The sequence below is a fragment of the Anser cygnoides genome, chromosome 6 (genome assembly GCF_040182565.1).
Source record: "Anser cygnoides isolate HZ-2024a breed goose chromosome 6, Taihu_goose_T2T_genome, whole genome shotgun sequence".
NCBI classification, from domain to species: domain Eukaryota; kingdom Metazoa; phylum Chordata; class Aves; order Anseriformes; family Anatidae; genus Anser; species Anser cygnoides.
Genome location: NC_089878.1, coordinates 42,122,419 through 42,140,294, shown reverse-complemented (window position 1 = coordinate 42,140,294; position 17,876 = coordinate 42,122,419). Strand labels below are relative to the sequence as shown.

Sequence of the window (17,876 nt, the reverse complement as noted above, 5' to 3'; positions counted from 1 at the left end):
TTACAACGTTAAAAAAAATCTGGGTGGATAGATGAACAGAATCAAACATTACCGGCTGTTCCTCTTGGCTCTTGCTCTAGCATAATAAGCTTCGTAAGACTTGGGTTTCAGGTCCAATGCTTTGGTAGCAAATTCTTCAGCCATACCAAAGTCCTAAGAATTTAAACAAATGTACTCCTTACACATTGGCAATAAAAGAAAGCTGCATGCTCTTCGTTCATGGTACTGTTTCAAAAGTGCAGATCCAGTATAGAAAGTCACATTTATCGGTTAAGAAGAACAGACATTTTCAAAAAGACCAAAACCAGACCTCATCTTGGTAACCTCTCCTCTTATGTCCAAGTGAAACTGACTCCAAGGTAGCTAAAAAGCAGTGTTAATATAGATAAAATACGGTTATTTTCAACCCACAGATGTTAAAATGCTAGACGAGACTGCATGTTTAACGGGATAAGTGAGCACCTCAGATAAAAAGGCTCTAAAATGTCTTTTTAAAAATGACTAGTTAAAAACCTAGGAATATAGAAAAAAAAAGGAAAATATGTTGTACTAGTCCAGGTTTGTTTGATAAGGTATGTGACAGTTTTAGAAAAGAACTATAGTAGATCTAATATAGTTGGTCTTAATTTAATAAGAACAACATATAATAGTTCAGCTAAATTCATGGTTAAGCCAAAGGCTGGAATTAACAAAGCAGGATTGAAGTTGGGACAACGATGGCCATGGAAAAAATGAAAGCAGAAGCCAGTCTAATTTTAATAGTACCCCTGCACAGCACACGGTCTTCATGATACCAAATGATACTGAGCATGACAGTGCAGGAAACTGGAAAAGATTATCATGAAAAAAAATAATAGAAGTCCTACATCCTGAGATAGCCATGAGCAGGTTGCCCAGAGAAGCTGTGGATGCCCCATCCCTGGAGGGTTCAAGGCCGGGCTGGATGGGGCCTTGGCCAACCTGATCTAGGGGGTGGCGTCCCTGCCTATGGCAGGGAAATTGGAGTTAGATGATCTTTAAGGTCCCTTCCAACCCTAACCATGGTATGATGGTGTCATGCAAGAGCAGAGTAACATGATGAACTTAAGCTGTAAATGCAAGGTGATGCACTGTAGGATTAGCAAAATGTAAATAAGAGTTTATCATTTGAATACAATGAGAACCTCACTCCTTCCCTCCCTCCCTCCCTCCCTCCCTCCCTCTCGTTGGTCACAGAGTCACTTTCAAGTACTGGTTTTATGAAACTGAGAAGTGCAGTCTGATCTAGGAAGGCATCAGGAGAGGTGGGGCCTCACAAGATGGTAGTTGTACCAGAAAAGGCAAAGTGATAGTGCTGCTGTGCAAGGCAGCAGCAGAACCGCCTATGTAAACTCCTGGACACCTATGTTTATACGTTCTTTGAATTGAAACAGATGCAAAGAACAACTTAAATGACATGGGAAATAAGTTAATGTTTCAAAAGAAGGCCTAGTGTAAAGTGTATTTAGCAAATTACAAGTTTTTGCTCTGATGGTCATTCAGGTTCTTACCAGCCATCTGATACACTGATGAAGGTAGAAAAGAAACAGCCAGCACACAGAATAAAGCTGTAGTGGTAGGTTATGCTGGTTGATAACAAAGGGTGGTGGCTGTGGCAGCATTTTCCATTTAGTCTTTTAAAAGTACTAAAAACATCCAGCAGTTTGTTATTCCAAAATAACTGATTACATAAGAATAGCTGTGATAGTTCCCACATGGCAACATGCATTCATCTTATGAACTGTCCCCATCTGTTGACACAACAAAGCCCCAAATCAGCATACAGTGAAAAGAATTCTAGAATAGTAAAAATACATGCACAGTGCTTGGACAACGTACCAATGTTTAGTAAAAGAGAAATCCTAATATTTTGGCCATGTCCAAATCTTTCCCTTGATGATAATGGTTTGAAAGATTCTGCACACCCTCCCCCGTTTCTGCCCTTTCAGCACATCAGGATAACCAAAAACCAACCACAGGAGCACAGTCGCATCAACATGTAACAACACAAGCTGTCAATAATGGAGTAGAACAGAGGTCTAGGATTCCCAGTGCTAGAGAAGCAACAGATTAAAAGCAAGAGCTTACATTTGTTTTTCGTCGACATCGTGATAAATTTAAGTACAATGAAACTCTCAGCTCATTGAACGCTTTCATTTCTTCTCCAAAGCCTTCCCTCGGAAACTTCCTCAAAGCATACTGATAGCGCTGTGCTGCTTCCTTCATCTTACCTTTCTACAGATTTAGGGAAGAAGAGGCTTTTCAGAAACTCTCAATATTACAATAAAGAATATTACAGATTCAGATAACTCTATTATCCTTTAGGCTAAAAGATATCTTACCTTCAGAAGTACCTGCTTGGATATAAATCACTAAAGTCATTTTAAGATCAATGTAACCACATTTATATTTGACATCTACCAATTGGTGCGCTTCAAGTAGAAAACACAGCCAGACATTTTTTAATATATATATATATATATCTACCTATATATTATATATAATATATAATATTCATTATCATATTTTACATACAAATATTTATATATTATTGTTATATATGTGTGTGTCTGGCTTATATAAACCAGACACATATATTTAAAAAAATAATAAATATATATTATTACACTTTTACACACAAAGAGAGAACTTGAGAGTTAACTAGAGTTTGTCTTTCTTTCTAAAGTCATGCCTTTAATGGTATTTCACCAAGGTAGTACTTGCATTAATACATAATACATGTACCTGAAGAATTGTTCTGGTATATCTATAATACTGTATGATAAAGTTCTTAATTTTATTTATTTATTTATTAAAGGGGGCAGTCAACCATCCTTTATTATAGCTCTAAGATGGTTCTAATAGATCATGTCCTTAAATCAGGAATGGTGTACCCTTTAATCAGGTGGTGCTACTGCAGTAGAAGCTCTGGCGAAAGGAGGATGGGGAGAGGGAGAAAGAGCCGGTACAACATTCACACGTGCAGTCCAGCTACTCCCAGCTTCGCTTAGGTGTCTCAGCCATGGTTAATTGGATGGCTGAATGTATAAATTTAAAGCAGTGAAGGATCAGTCTCCTACTTTTTAACAAAGGTTGAATAAGAAAGCTAAGCCATCCCTCAGGACTACTCGGATGATCCATGGTTGCATTATGTTCAGACTCTCCAAAAGATGCTTGGAGAATATCTCTACAACAAGCTGAAGATTTGAGGCAGTTCTGCTAAAACCACTGAAATCCTCCTACTATGAAAAGATAGCAGATCTTTCAGCTGACAGAAGATTTTTTTTCTCTTAATGGATATTGTAGGAGTTAGTTTATTTTCATAAACATTGTTTCTTTTCATTTAATTAAACATTCAAAGTAGTCATAATTTACTGTTGAAACTGACATATAAAATATTTAAGATTTGTCTTGCTTATGTTATTCAACCAGAAAGCTGAGAAGTAGTTACTGTGTACTGTGAATACACTCAAATACGTGCTACTCTAATGGATAGTTATCTTGCAGATACTTTGGCAAACAAATATATCAAAGGGTATTAGAAAAAGTTTAACAAGCTAAATAACATACCATTAGCTCTAGCAAGTCTACTCAAAACTAAATGGTCTAAAAAAAGGTATCAGCAGGGGATACAACCTCTTGTAAGAAATTGTAAAACATATTAGTAACAAGCCCTGCCGTGTTAATCTCTGGTCTCAAAGTCCAGGCTGCGTCCAAGCTGCAGAGCAATGTGAGGAGAAACTGAAACAAAACAAGTTGGTGCTGGTGACACTGTGGGTGACACCTTCTCCTTTAACAACCCGTGAGTCATATTTAATACACCACTAGATTAGCGTGGCACAGGAGAGGCCTCCCAGGGACAACAGAATTGCCTTTGCTGTATTAACTGTTATCCTTTAGGTTGAAAGATGTCCCACCTTCTCATAAGACCCTGGTTGGAGTGCTGTGTTCAGCTCTGGGGCCCCCAATGTAATAGGAAGGATGTGGAAGTATTAGAACGAGTCCAGAGGAGGACCGCAAAGATGATCAAGGGGCTGGAGCACCTCTCCTACAAAGGCTGAGAGAGTTGGGGTTCTTCAGCCTGGAGAAGAGAAAGCTGTGGGGAGACCTTGTAGTGGCCCTCCAGTACCTAAAAGGGGCCTACAGAAAAGCTGGGGAGGGACTCTTTGTTGGGGATTGCAGTGATAGGACAAGGAGTAATGGCTTTAAACTAAAAGAGGGTACATTTAGATTAGACGTAAGGAGGAAATTCTTTGCTCTGAGGGTGGTAAGGCACTGGGACAGGCTGCCCAGAGAAGCTGTGGAAGCAGCCCCATCCCTGGAAGTGTTCAAGACCAGGCTGGATGGAGCTTTGGTCAACCTGGTCTAGTGGGAGGTGTCCCTGCCCATGGCAGGGGATTGAAATTAGATGGTGTTTAAGGTCTCTTCCAACCCAAACCATTCCATGATGCTGTGATTTTTATTTTTTTTTTTAAGGTACATGCTTGTATGTAAAGCTCTAACCCCATTTCAGGACCAATAAACTTGATAAATTAATCAGATGTATTCTTAAGACAGAATTTGGATGAATCTAAACAGGTCCACCCTGATTCACGATAGTAAAGTCTCAAAGGTATCTCTCCTATGTTATGCAAGGCCATGAGATTCAGATCAAAAATCAGAGATAAGGTGGCAGATATTTGAAGATCCTTATTAAAAACAAAAAAGCAACTGCAAATTCCAAATCTTATAGCTAGAACACACTTTGAATGATGTGCATATAAGTCATTCTGCTGTGTTGCACTAGTGAAATAAAGGAGGTGTATTGCAGAGTGTACAAAAAACAATTCCACTCTTCTGAGCAAGACATCACCACTAGTAAAGAGAATGTATCAAAAGAGCTGTCACTTTCCTCATTCTATATTTAAATAGCATACAAAAGAACATTACCCTGAAGTAAAGGATATGCCTGTACACTACTTAATTCAACAAGCCACTTTCAAATGAGCACCTTATATTCTGAGTTGCTTCTAAGAAGCAAACGACTGACACACGTCCACAGAGCAACTTGCTCAACTGAAAGAAAATATACTTATCCATTAACCATTGTTGTTGTTCTTTTAATTAACATACTAGTTTTAAATTATTATTCCTCAAGGTTTTCTTAATGTTTCTTGATATTGTGAGAAACAAAGTTGTGTTTTGCAGTAGAACTTGTTTTTGCAGTGGAAAATTCCACTAACCTTGCATATTTAAAAGAGATTGTGCAGGCATGACAGTAGCATAGCAGCGGGGAGTATGTTAAGCAGGTAAGGGGAGGATCCTGCTGTCCCAAAATGAAGAGGATAGCTAAGAAAAACAGGATGAGCAGTGCGAAATCAGTAAAAACAAATCACAGGCCCTCTAGTCAAGTGAGAAGAAGGAAAAAGAAAAGGAAAAGGAGAAATTAACAGTTAGTCAAATAAAATTGTACATATAGGGTATAGTAATAAGCATCAAGTAGTTTGTGAACCTTTAGTACTCAGCCGATGAGGAAAAAGTCTACCTACTTTGTACAGTATATTTCCTTCTTCCATCAGTTTCTGCAGCAGAATAAGGAGAATATCGGGTTTTGAGGTGGCCATTGCCCATGCTGCGTTTCCTGAAAATTAAATTTTAAGGATCTCTGACAAAGGGGAAAAAAATTGTTTTTTATAACTATTTGCACTGGAAAGCCTAATCCTACTTTAGTGGATATTCCACCTTCATGAAACAACTATTATTATATTTTAAGTGTGTGTGCACATGTATATTTAACATACATTCATATCCATACTTGTCCCCTACCACCCCACATAGATAGCAGACAAACATGAAAGGGTCCGATTCATTCTTCCCTTGCTCTAAAGCCAGTATAGGAAAGGATGAAAGTCCATGGTGAAGCACAGGCCTAGATAACGATCTGCATTTAATCATATTTAGTAACCAAATAACGATTTAAACATATAACAGATTTAGTAGTCATTACGTACACAGATGCACATGTACTTGCCCACTATAATACAAGACACAGACATACTTTTTGCCTACTACTTGCAAAAATGTGATTCTAAAATATATTTAGAGAACGTTATTTAAATGTAAAACTTCTTCACCTAAATCATTAATAGTGGCAGAATTAAGGATCATTAATAGCATAATAATTCTTTTCTTGTTTAAGTATATCATGACAGAGTAACCATGTAAAGACAGACTCCTCAGGCTCTCGATCATCATATGCTAAAGAAAGGAGCAGAATAAGATTACTTTCATTTCCTCACTTCTGAAGTGGAGACTTGAGGACTTGAGTGCCTACCTCTAAAAGAAGGAAAGAGATTCGTTTCTCTTGAGTGGGCATCTGCAAACCATACTACCCACAAAAATCTAGCACGTACTTCAAGATTTATTTATTAAATCTACTTTACAGAAGTGACAGCAATTCTAGCAGAGCAGATAATCAGTTCTTCCCCTTGAGTATGGATAGGTTTACTAACCTAATTTAGCTCCTTTTCTCAGGAGCATAACCACTACTGATGTATTACGACATCCAATAGCTCTGTCCAGTGGCCGCATGCCACTGTGGTCAACGTGCTCAATCATCGCTCCTCTCTCTACCAAATACTGCACCTGTAAAAAGAAATAAGACAAGCCTTGTAACATTATTCTTGGTAGGAGATACAGAACAGTGAAATGTTTAATCTACCACCTAATCTTCCTTGAAGTATATTCAATATATCTTGAGTATGATAAAGCCACTTAAAATCCATTGAACTGAATCCATTGAAGACAACAGAGCATGGCTATACTGTCAAACTATACCTAAGAGCAGCATTTTCCTAGTTAAGGAATTAAAAAAAAACAACAAAAAAACACCCAAATTCTGACACTTAAGTACCTGTGTCAGAAAAACAACACATTATGCTTGTTCGCTGCTTTGTTCATGTTCTGCATGCTGATATGCAGAGAGCTACTTAAGCAAAAAGGCAGTAAAGTTCAAATGAAAACAGTAGCAGTGTAGGACCTGTGGTTTCAGCCAATTAGGAGAGGCTTCAAACACTCTGTAAGACTATGGTCACAAACAAAGTGCAGTACCAGCATATGCTCCTAGTATAGGACAAAGTGCTGTTTAAATAAAATAAAAAGAAAATACACAAACTATTTTTGTGTGAGATATTTTAAAACATTCTAGTTAACATTTTAAATACAAGTTATGGTGCTGAGGAACTGCTTCTTGTTCTATACCAAGAAAAAAACAGAACATTTGTTATTTTGTTAATTTCTCAACCATTTATCCCAACAATCTAGCACTGCAGTTTCAGACATAAACATAACAAATATAAAATGCAGCATGGACAAAAAAGAAAGTTTAGGAAACCAATATAAATGTCGTATACCATCAGCTTCCAAGTATTCAGAGCAATGAGGTAATTCTAGTAATTGTTCATCAGTAACAGCAATTAAAAGTGCAATATATAGGAAATTACAGCAATGACAGGTTTGATGTAAACAACAGTCCTTTTGTGGAACCACCGCTTACTTAAATGTGATTGGCAGTAATCTAGCACAGAGAGAGATTTTAACAATCCTTCCCATTGACAGGCCCCCGAGACCAATAACCTGCTGGCCTTGTGAGTAATCTCTGCCTTAGCACAAAGATCAGGCTGTTCAGCAATATGAACCCTTGGCACAGCTTCTACTCCAGTGTGATAAACCACAGTAGGGTATGTACAGGGCTCTTGATACCCCTCATTTCCAAGCAGGAAGAAAAAACCCCTTCATGTACCTGTGTTACTGAAGAACACTTGCAGGGGCAGGAAGAGTTCTGTGATGTGACTTCCAAAATTTGTTAAAGCTAGTTCAGAATCTAAGGACTTATTTATAATTTTAAGTTAACTCTAACAAAGGCAGAATGGAACTTAAAGCAAACTACACCATATGGTAGCATTTTCATTCGAGAACTGCTGTTATGAAACAGGATTTTGTATATGCAAACTCTAGAAAAACAGATACTGGTGAGTTTGAGAGGCTGCATATGCTATTGTTTCTCTTCCCCTGGTAACTGTAGGATCTGTTTACAGTGCTTGCAGACTGAACATGTTCTTCCGTGTAGCATGCTGAAATTACAATCCTATCTGGACAGAATTCTGAACTGTGCTCTACTGCTGAGTTTTGAAGCATGAAAACAAAAATATACAATAACTTCCAAGTCTGTGATTTTAAAGATTTACAGGAATCACAGACTTTTAACTTACTGTATAATTTAGAGAAAGAAGATTTGTTTGAAAGAAGTTTGTGAGAAAGTTACTAGACAGAAAAAGGAACTTCAGTTGTCCTGTTTCTGAAAAGACCTACGGAAGAAACTAAGAAAAACTGATTCAACATCTCAGGCCTTGTATTTCCACATTTATAGTCTGGATAGTAATGTTGGAATGTGTTTAGTGCCATGAGATTCCTAAGATGAAAACTGTATGGATTTCTAACAGTTCTCTCACTGTCACGCAACAGCTTGTAAGATTATTATCATGGACAAGTAATACTACATTATAATGGAGAAGTAAAACCTTTAATCCTTTCTGGCAGTATTATTCTTCTTTCTGTGTCTCTCTTGGTGTCTATGTTCCACTAAGGTAACCAACTGACTGGGACCCTGTCTGGTTACCTTGACTGATTAGCAAAGGCAGAAGAAAATTTTCCTTTCACATCACATCCCCCGGTCTTTTTTTTTTTTTTTTTTTAATTCCAGTTCATCCAACATAGAAATTATATATGCTACTTTTTATTAAGATTTAAAACATCAATTATACATGCATAATGCTGGACTTTACATCACAACTACCTTGGTACTAAAGCCTTATCTAGAAAATGCTCTTCAGAGTAAACACTCCTACTACAGTCAGGACATTAGTGGTGCCACCATCTTAACTACTCGCACAGGTTTCCTTTCTATTGTGGTTGGCAATTTTTTTTTTTTTAATTTTGTTTCGTATTATGAAAATTCAATACGTGCTTAGTTTTTCTACTATTAAGCTCTACTTACAATATCAGCATCTCCATAAAAAGCTGCCAGGTCTAAAGGTGTTCGTCCATTTTTGTCTGTCTGATCAGTTGTTGCGCCTTTCTCAACTAAATACTGAACCACTTCCCTGTGGCCTTTTAGACATGCCCAGCTCAAAGCTGACAGTCCTTCTTTGTCCAGAGATGAAATAGCTGCACCTAAAAATGAAAATCAACTTTGTAATGAAGATGTCCTGTTTAATATGCAAAATTACCCAACTCACATGGATGCAGTCTCTGGTACAGCCATGCAGCATTGAAACAGTTATTTTCTACCTTCAGAAAGGAGAAATTCCACAGTGCTCAAATGTCCTTCACAAGAAGCCACCATAAGTGGAGTTCTGCCTTGTTTGTCACTTAAATTTACATCAGACCCGTGCTTCAGAAGAAGTTTAGCAATCTGAAATAGGAAAAAAACTATTGAAAATAAATTGGTAGATTTAAATTTTTGCCATAATAAACATCTACGGGAGAAGACTAAGGTGTTATTTATAGCAATAATTTAGAAATCTCACTCAACTCTTAACTGTTTGCAAATCAGGACTTTCTCTTGATGGGAGTGGCAAGTATGAAGAAGGCTCTAAGGGTCTCTCTCCATTAAATACAGAAGCAGTCTAGTGGATCTGAAATTGTCTCTGTTCTTGGCCCAGGAAATAAAGTATTTTAAATTCCATATATTATTTTTAAGGTATATCACAATTAAGATTGGCATACCGCCAATATACTCTTGAACTGGTAAATTAAAAAATAAACTTCTGAATATGTCCCTTAGAAGTTGATGCAAATGCACATTACAAAATTTACACTGACTTATTACAGGACTAGAGATAGGGGAAATCAAAGACAGTTTCCCATATCAGTCCATTAGTTTGTGAAGACGCATCAGACCTGCCAGTGACCCTGCCGTACAGCACAGAAGAGTGGAGGAATGCCCCTCCTATTAGCTCTTGTCACAACCGCTCCATGTTCAAGAAGCAATTCGCAGACTTCCAGTTTTCCTCTTCCTGCAGCAGCTGTCAGGGCTAAAGAAAGCATTTTCATCAACATCTCTTAGCTGTTTTAACACTTCCTTTTTTACATGCACATTATATGAGTGTTAAGGAATCCCCAATTTTTTTCAACTCAGCTGTTCCACAAGATATTTCATATCTACTCTCAGACTATAGATGTGTTAGTCACAATCAGGTTAAGTCAAAAAGCCAAAGACATTCTCTTAAATAAAAAGGTAATTCTCAAAGATAACGAATACAACATGTGCATACCTTGTAGGTTAAAGAGATTCATTATGAAAATTTAGGAGAAGCCTACCAGTCTGTCTTTAAGATTTAAGACAGTTATAGTTCCTTTTTCATTATTTTTTTTCTTCATGAGAAGAAAGCTGCTTCTCTTTCCATCAGGCCCTTCCCAAAGGTGAAGATGACAACAGTTCTGGGATTTAGCAAAGGGACTAACTAAAGCATTGTTTACTCAATACCAGGCAGTGATGTATTACCAAACAGCAGATATTTAGATTTATGCAGAAAGTCTGTTACTCAGATGATTTAGCTTAATTCTGCACTAGTTAAAATTGTTTTCCCTGTTTTTCATCAGGAAAAATACAGTAAGTAATCAATCAATACTTCTGCTTCCTACACGTTAGTCCTTGTTTTAGCCTTCAAGGTATTACTGCACATTTTACAGCACTCAAAAGACAAATATTCTCATTTGCCTTTGAGACCTGTTTTTGAGCTGGACAGTGGATGTTAACAAGAGTGACTCTGTTCTTGATCTCTATATAAAGTGTAGTAGCCATATGATGTTTGATTTTTTCCATCAGCCTCATCAGTAACGTTAACACTGTTTTGAAAATGGGTTCATGTGCTAGCTTCTGCAAGAATCAGCAAAGGATTCACCTCTCCATTTTCTAAATCCTAAGACAGCATTTTTAAATAAAAGGTGGGTCAAATTCTGAATTTCTAATAAATCATTTTTAGAATTTAGAATAAATCAATTTTAGAATTTAGAAATATGGTAAATTAGATTTTAAAATTCCAATGGATACTGAAAGTAAATGAAATTACCGACACTTCAAGAAGTAGTAAATTTTTTTTTTTTTTAAGCAACAATAAAAAAGAAAAGAAAAAAACAAAAACAAACAAACAAAAAAAACACAGAAGTTGCTGATTCCTGGAAGTGTTCAAGAACATGTCTAGATTGGGCAACCTGATCTATTGGAAGGTGTCATTGCCCACAGCATGAAGGTTGAATCTTTAGGGTTCTTTCCAACCCAAAGCATTACATGATTCTATGAATACCTAGCTCATCCAGTCTTGGCTCACTAATCATAGAATCACTTAGGTTGGAAAAGACCTCTAAGATCATCTAGTCCAAACTTTAACCTAACACTACCAAGTTGACCACTAAACCATGTCACTATGTTCTACATCTACATGTTTTTTGAAGACCTCCAGGAATGGTGACACAACCACTTCCCTGGGCAGCCTGTTCCAATACTTCACAACCTTTTCAGTGAAGAAATATTTCCTAACATCCAACCCCAACCTTCCCTGTCTCAACTTAAGGCCATTTCCCCTTCTTTTATCACTTGATGCTTGGGAGAAGAGACCAATCCAGCTTTTCAGCTTACAGCGTAACTAACATTAGACCAACAATATAACTACCCTATACCTTACTCAGGTATAAGAAAAGTAAAGAATTCTTACAGACAGTTTAAAGAACATCATGATTGAACCCTGCTCAGGAATTCAGACTATTCTACTAGAAGAAATCACCTCTGATCTGCCAAGTGGTATTCTACAAAAGCACGGCCCACTCTGCCCTGATAAAGAAGGAAAGAATTTAAATGAAGAGCTAAACAAGCAGCTCATGTAGAACAGAAGCTGTAAGAGCAGCCAATTAAGCTGAAAGAAAAAGAGTTAACTTTGACGAATTTTTGATCTGTAGCCAACGTCGGAGAGAAACTGTAATTAGTAAAAAAAAAAAAAAAAACAGATGTTTTTGTGTCTGAAATAAGACAATTTGGAAAGCTATTTGTAAACAAGACTGTAAATTAGAGACAGCAGTTTGCAGAATCCAACAAGTGCAATAGAAAAATCATTAAACTGTACTTAATTGAGCATTAAAAACACCTTGTAGAGGTTAACCCTGGATTTTTTTTTTGAGTATCAGTGCGTTTCTGAAGTATTATTTTTTTAATAAGCTGACACATTAAATTTCATACAGTCTACAAAAAGAACGCTTTATAACTAAAACTTGTGTGTTTAACTGACTACCTTCAATGTTCTGTAGCATGACATTTGCATTAGCAATGCTTGTAGAAAGCTTTCTTTCATTTCCTTTGTAATTCCTTTATAACGTCAAGCTTGTATCATGACTTAGCATGACTTAGTATCCTTGCATGCAACAACTCCCCTCTGCAAGCCATCACTGTTTTAAATTAAGGGCTCTATTCTAACTTGAAAATTTTATGCTGTACTACACCTCTTTCCAAATTATGTTACATTTTATTCATACCTTCCCTATTATTCCGTTGATATACATACCCTATATACCTTGCCAATTATGCCAGCCTTATTCATCCACTTACTGAATTGTATTTTCATTCATGCTTTGTTTCCATGATACTTTTAATGACACAAGCTTTTCCCAGGACGTATTTTTGTCATTTGTTTTTGGTGTAGTTGGTAATTTTCTATGGAACTTGCCTCAAACCTTTATTCCACGCAGACATGCCCTTCAGCTGCACTAATGTGATAAAATACTGGGAATGGACACCATGATCTCTTGCTATTTTCTGCTCAGAAAGACTCACAATATAAAACATTATTGAAACAGCCTCTACAATGAGCTGAAACAACTCAGGATTCAATTGAATAGATAACAGCAGTACAAATACATGAACAGGGATTAAGCTGTTCCTGAACATGTTACGACATGAATGCTTTTTCAAGGCGTGATAGATTTTCCCCCTTTAATACAGACACTCACAAAACACACTGCTCTTCACTCCATCTGCCATGTACTTCCAAAGTTTTGTCCCATCCAGTTCCATACCACAATAACATTTTTTAAAATTAACAGCTAAAGAACCAAACACTACAATGCATACACAAGCTCGACCACACATGCAAAAATGTGATGATTCCAACAGCATATAAACTAGCACCCTTTTCACATAAATTTCTTACATTCAATAAGTGAAGAGTGATATTTCAAGTAAAGCTAATCCTGTGGCTATTTTGATTCTACATGTTTTGCTTGGCCCAAACTTACTATTTTCTATCTCAGCACAGAAGTGCCACAGGGAATTGCTCATAGCTGTTTGGACTCAGATCTTCACCTCCATCAAAAGTTAGGACTGCATAAGGAAGCACTAACTTAATGAGTAAGGATTCCCAGTCCATTAAGAAAGAATCTCAATACAAAACTTTGAAAAGAAAATATTAAGGGAAGATGAATTTAGAAAGTCTTTAAGAAACTGTACTTTTTTTTTTTTTTTTTTGGAACTCACTGTATTTGCATTTGGTGTATGCACAAAAGCAAAGAACATTTGCTTCTCCAATAAATGAGGAGGCTGCTTGGAATCATTAAAAGAGGCTGTTTTGAGGCATATCTTTTCATTCGCTGCCTACCTACAATGAAGGAGGCAATTGCCTAGCATTTCCTGCAAACAAATAAGATTAAAAAAAATAGAAGTTTGCATACAGATAACTGTATGAAACACTACCCTGAAACTAGAGGCACTGTAGTTCCAAGGACAATTTTCAGTTTAATTAGAAAGTCACTAACTTATGGTAAGTTTAATACAAAATAACTCCTTTCAATCTGTGAGGTAAGTAGGTCTGCACTTACACTTCCAAACTTCATTTAATTGTGAAAACTGATATGTTCCCATGACTTTTACCACAGAAAATAAAAACCAAACAACCCTTGTCTTAAATGAACAACTCCAATTTGAGAAAAAATTAGAAGGGAAATACCTGTTTCTCCCCACAAGGCATCAGTGTCATTGATGTCAATTTCATGCTCCTTTACAATAGTCAAGATGAAACAAACCACCTGTCAAAATCAGATTCAGTTAGTCACAGAAAAATCATCACTTTGTCACTTGCAACCTATACCAATAAGCAAAAGAGTGCTTACCTCTTTATGCATATGAATCAAAGAAAATTAATATTGCTCATAATCTATCAAAGCAAGTTCAGTATGATTTTTAGTAGAACTCAAAGCATGAGAAGCATTATACAGAATGAATGGAAAACACTAACATTTGAAATGCCATAATTTATTCAAAATTAATGAAACACGCCTTTTTTCTAGCTAAGAACAACTCATCTTTTTGTCCTAAAAAATAGATAGCCATTTTTAGATATGAGGAAGTGTTTATGATGAATATAATCAATTTTGCTAACAATTCAGGATTTGGCTGCTTTCACTTTCATCAGTGGATAGCAAACAAATTTTACAGAAGTGAAAGAATTAATCACTAATTCAAGTTAATCATAGTTCAGAATCCTTAGATTTATACTGAGACCGCATGGCTTATATGACAAATTAATTGTACTGAGACATTTCTGTTTGAATCATATAAACAACTTCAAATATAAGAATCTTGATCCTACATCATTTTTGTAAATTAGATTTTTTTTTTAAAAGTAAGTATCAACATGGTTTTATTTAAGAGATTTTAAGCTTCCACATTTGGCACATCACGTAAGTTATTCACAGACAATTACATCAACCTAGTGTGATCTTTATTTATGTATCTATACTTACTGATTACTTATATCTCAAGGTTAAGATTTATTTTCCCAATAAACAGAAGATCTGAATATCTACATCATTTTAGTATTTTCTCATATGTTTACTTCTAGTGTTCCTATTGCTGAATAATACCTCAATGCTGAGGATCACTTCTTTAGTCATATGCAAGACAGAAATCTGGATTTCTGTGCATAATTAATATTAAGCTAAATTAATCTGATTTGTAACTTGAGGTGTGCACCAGGGTAAAAAGTTAAGCATGCATGTGCAAAATACGATTTGTTATACTCTACAATCAATACTATAACAACACAATTTATTATACTCTCTGCAAAGTTAAATAATCCAGTTCTTTCAGCATATTTTTTTTATTTCATGCAAAGATTCTGCCTAGGGTAGAAACATACTACAGTGCATCACTGATACAGCATATTATCATTACCACTAAAGATTTAGTACAACTTCAAGAACAGTCAGGAACAAAGACAAAATTACACACTGACAAAATCTTCAAGTAATTCATTTTATTGGGTAATTAACCACAGCATTTAAAACAGTTGCTAAGAACACATACTTCTAAAAACATCTAAAGTTTCAACAATTCTGTTTTCCAAACTTTTTTTTTTTTTTAAATAGTCACAAACACTGTTGTTTAATTCTGATAAATTCAAACAGATTGGAAATATCCCAGTTATCAACCTACCTGACAGTGTCCCATACTGGAAGCTGCTGTCAGCGCTTGCTGCAGCGCCTGTTTTTTTCTCAGTGAATTTTGTTCTTGAGAGGAAGCTATCCAAACAACATCAAGCAGATATTTAAGGATATCACAGTGCCCTCTCAATGCACTGTGGACCAAAGCACACTGCCCTTTCTTATCTAGATAGTCAGCCTGCATTGGAAAAAATAATGTTCAAAGTTAAAAAGTATATTGAAAGGTCATTGACAGGAGAAGTTCCCGAGCACTGGAAGAAAACAAATGTCAATCCTATTTTCAAGCAAAGAAAGAATGAAGATCTAGGGAATTACTGGCCAAACAGCCTCACCTCAATCACTGGGAAGGTGATGAAGAAACTAATCCTGGAAATCACTCCATATGCACGCGGGACAAAATGGTGATTGGGAACAGTCAGCACGGATTTATGAAGGGGAAATCATGCTTAATCTATCTGATTGTCCTCTACAATGAAGTACTAGCTTGGTGGATGAGGGCAGAGCTGTGTACGTTGTCTACCTCAACTTTAGTAAGCCTTCTGACATCGTTTCCCATAACACTCATGAACAAGCTGATGGTTACAGGTTACATAAAGCTCACAGTGAGGTGGACCTAAAACTGGCTGAATGGATGGGCCTAGAGAGTTGTAATCAGCAGCACAAAGTCCACCTAGAGGCAACTCATTAGTGGAATACTCCAGCAATCCACACACTGGGTCCAATTCTGTTTAGCATCTTCATCAGTGACCTATATGATAGGACAGAGTGCAACTTCACCATGTGGGCAGATGATAAAAAAAACTGGGAGGTGTGGTTAATGCGGCAAATGATTGTGCTGCCATTCTGATAGATCTCAACAGGCCAGAGAACTGGGCTGGGAGGAATCTTGAAGTTCAACAAAGGGAAGCGTAAAAAAATCTGCCAGCTGGGAAGGAATAACCCTAGGCATCAGTACACAGTGGGGGCTGACTGGCTGCATGGGGAAGAGTGTTATGAGCAGGTAGAGGGAAGCAATCCTTCTCTACTCAACACTGAGTCCACATCTGCAGGACTGTGTACATTCCTGGGCTCTCCAGTATAAGAACGGTATGGACATACTGGGGCAAGTACACAAAGGGCCACTAAGATGTTTAAGGAACTGGAGCATCTGTCACATAAGGAGAGGCAGAGAGAGACAGAATCGCTTAGCCTGGGGGGAAGAGATGGCTCAGAGAGTGAGTAGTTAGTAGTAGTGGCCAGTGGCAGGAAAACAGGCAATGGTCACAAATTAAAAACATAAAATTCCACCTAAACGCACACACAAATACTTTGTTTTACTGAAGAGTAGTCAAACGCTAGCACAGGTTGTTGCAAGTGGTTGTGTGGCCCTCATCGTTGCAGATATTCAAAAGCTGGTGGGACACAGCCCTGGGAAACTTGCACTAGCTGGCCCTATGTTGGACTAGATGAACTCCAAAACTGTAACTATTCTATGATTTCATTGCAAACTGTACTACGCTGGTACTCATTTCACAGCAGTAGATAACTGTCATGTGGGAAGTCTGATGGTCTGTTGCAATCTATCAGGGCAAAACATGCTATACGAACAGGGCTGATTTATTTATTTAGTTAGTTTACAAAATATTTTCTAACGTTATTTCAAGAAGACAAAAAATAATTTGAAGACTGTTCCCAAAATGATGCAAAGTTAGGGACTCCCTACTTTTAAAAACGGTGCAGATACCTGTTAAAAGACCTTCCCCCACCCTCTTTTAAATATAGCCAGCAACTAGGTTTTAAGTTATCCATATTTGCAAAACTACAACTTACATCAAGAAAATCCTATCATTTTTACCTACTTGCTCAGAATTTAACACAGTAATAGCAAGGGGATAAAAAAAAGGAACAAAAATATCTTTAAAAAATAGATGCTACTTCTCACTGGTCTTGTAAGCTCTGAAACATCTCCATTTCAAACTTTAAACTCATACATTCTTTGCTCTTGGATAGCACCTTTTTCTAAGTGGTGACAGTCTTTGCTTCTTCTTCCATTCCATGTCTTCACTATGTTACTCCTGTCTCAAATGATCTCATCTTGTCCTTCCTCTTGCACTTCAATTAACAAGAACAATTCTCTTTCATACTCTTTTCATGTAGTTTGGCTTGCTTCCTCATTTCTCCTGTAACTTTCTAGCTGGAATCTCCTATTTGTTGGCTACCACTCAACACTGAGAAATAAAAATACTAAATAATGAAAAATACTACTCCACGACTCTTCTAGTCTGTAGAAGAGGATGCTCAGGGGAGACCTTATTGCTCTCTCCAGCTACCTGAAAGGAAGTTGTGGGGAGCTG

At 36.9% G+C, this 17,876-nt stretch overlaps 1 protein-coding gene across 7 annotated transcripts in view; it reads right to left on the bottom strand.

The window, feature by feature from the left end:
- The window catches only part of TANC1 (tetratricopeptide repeat, ankyrin repeat and coiled-coil containing 1), a 95,639-nt gene that overhangs the window by 3,770 nt on the left and 73,993 nt on the right, over positions 1 to 17,876 (bottom strand). For all 7 annotated transcript variants that reach the window (XM_066999073.1, XM_066999071.1, XM_066999072.1 and 4 more), the window contains 9 exons: positions 15,536 to 15,721; positions 14,049 to 14,127; positions 9,958 to 10,091; positions 9,346 to 9,469; positions 9,053 to 9,228; positions 6,510 to 6,642; positions 5,547 to 5,638; positions 2,107 to 2,253; positions 53 to 153 (listed from right to left, as the gene is read on the bottom strand). In XM_066999073.1, the coding sequence (XP_066855174.1) occupies positions 53 to 153; positions 2,107 to 2,253; positions 5,547 to 5,638; positions 6,510 to 6,642; positions 9,053 to 9,228; positions 9,346 to 9,469; positions 9,958 to 10,091; positions 14,049 to 14,127; positions 15,536 to 15,721 (1,172 nt within the window). The remainder of the gene's footprint in view (positions 1 to 52; positions 154 to 2,106; positions 2,254 to 5,546; positions 5,639 to 6,509; positions 6,643 to 9,052; positions 9,229 to 9,345; positions 9,470 to 9,957; positions 10,092 to 14,048; positions 14,128 to 15,535; positions 15,722 to 17,876) is intronic.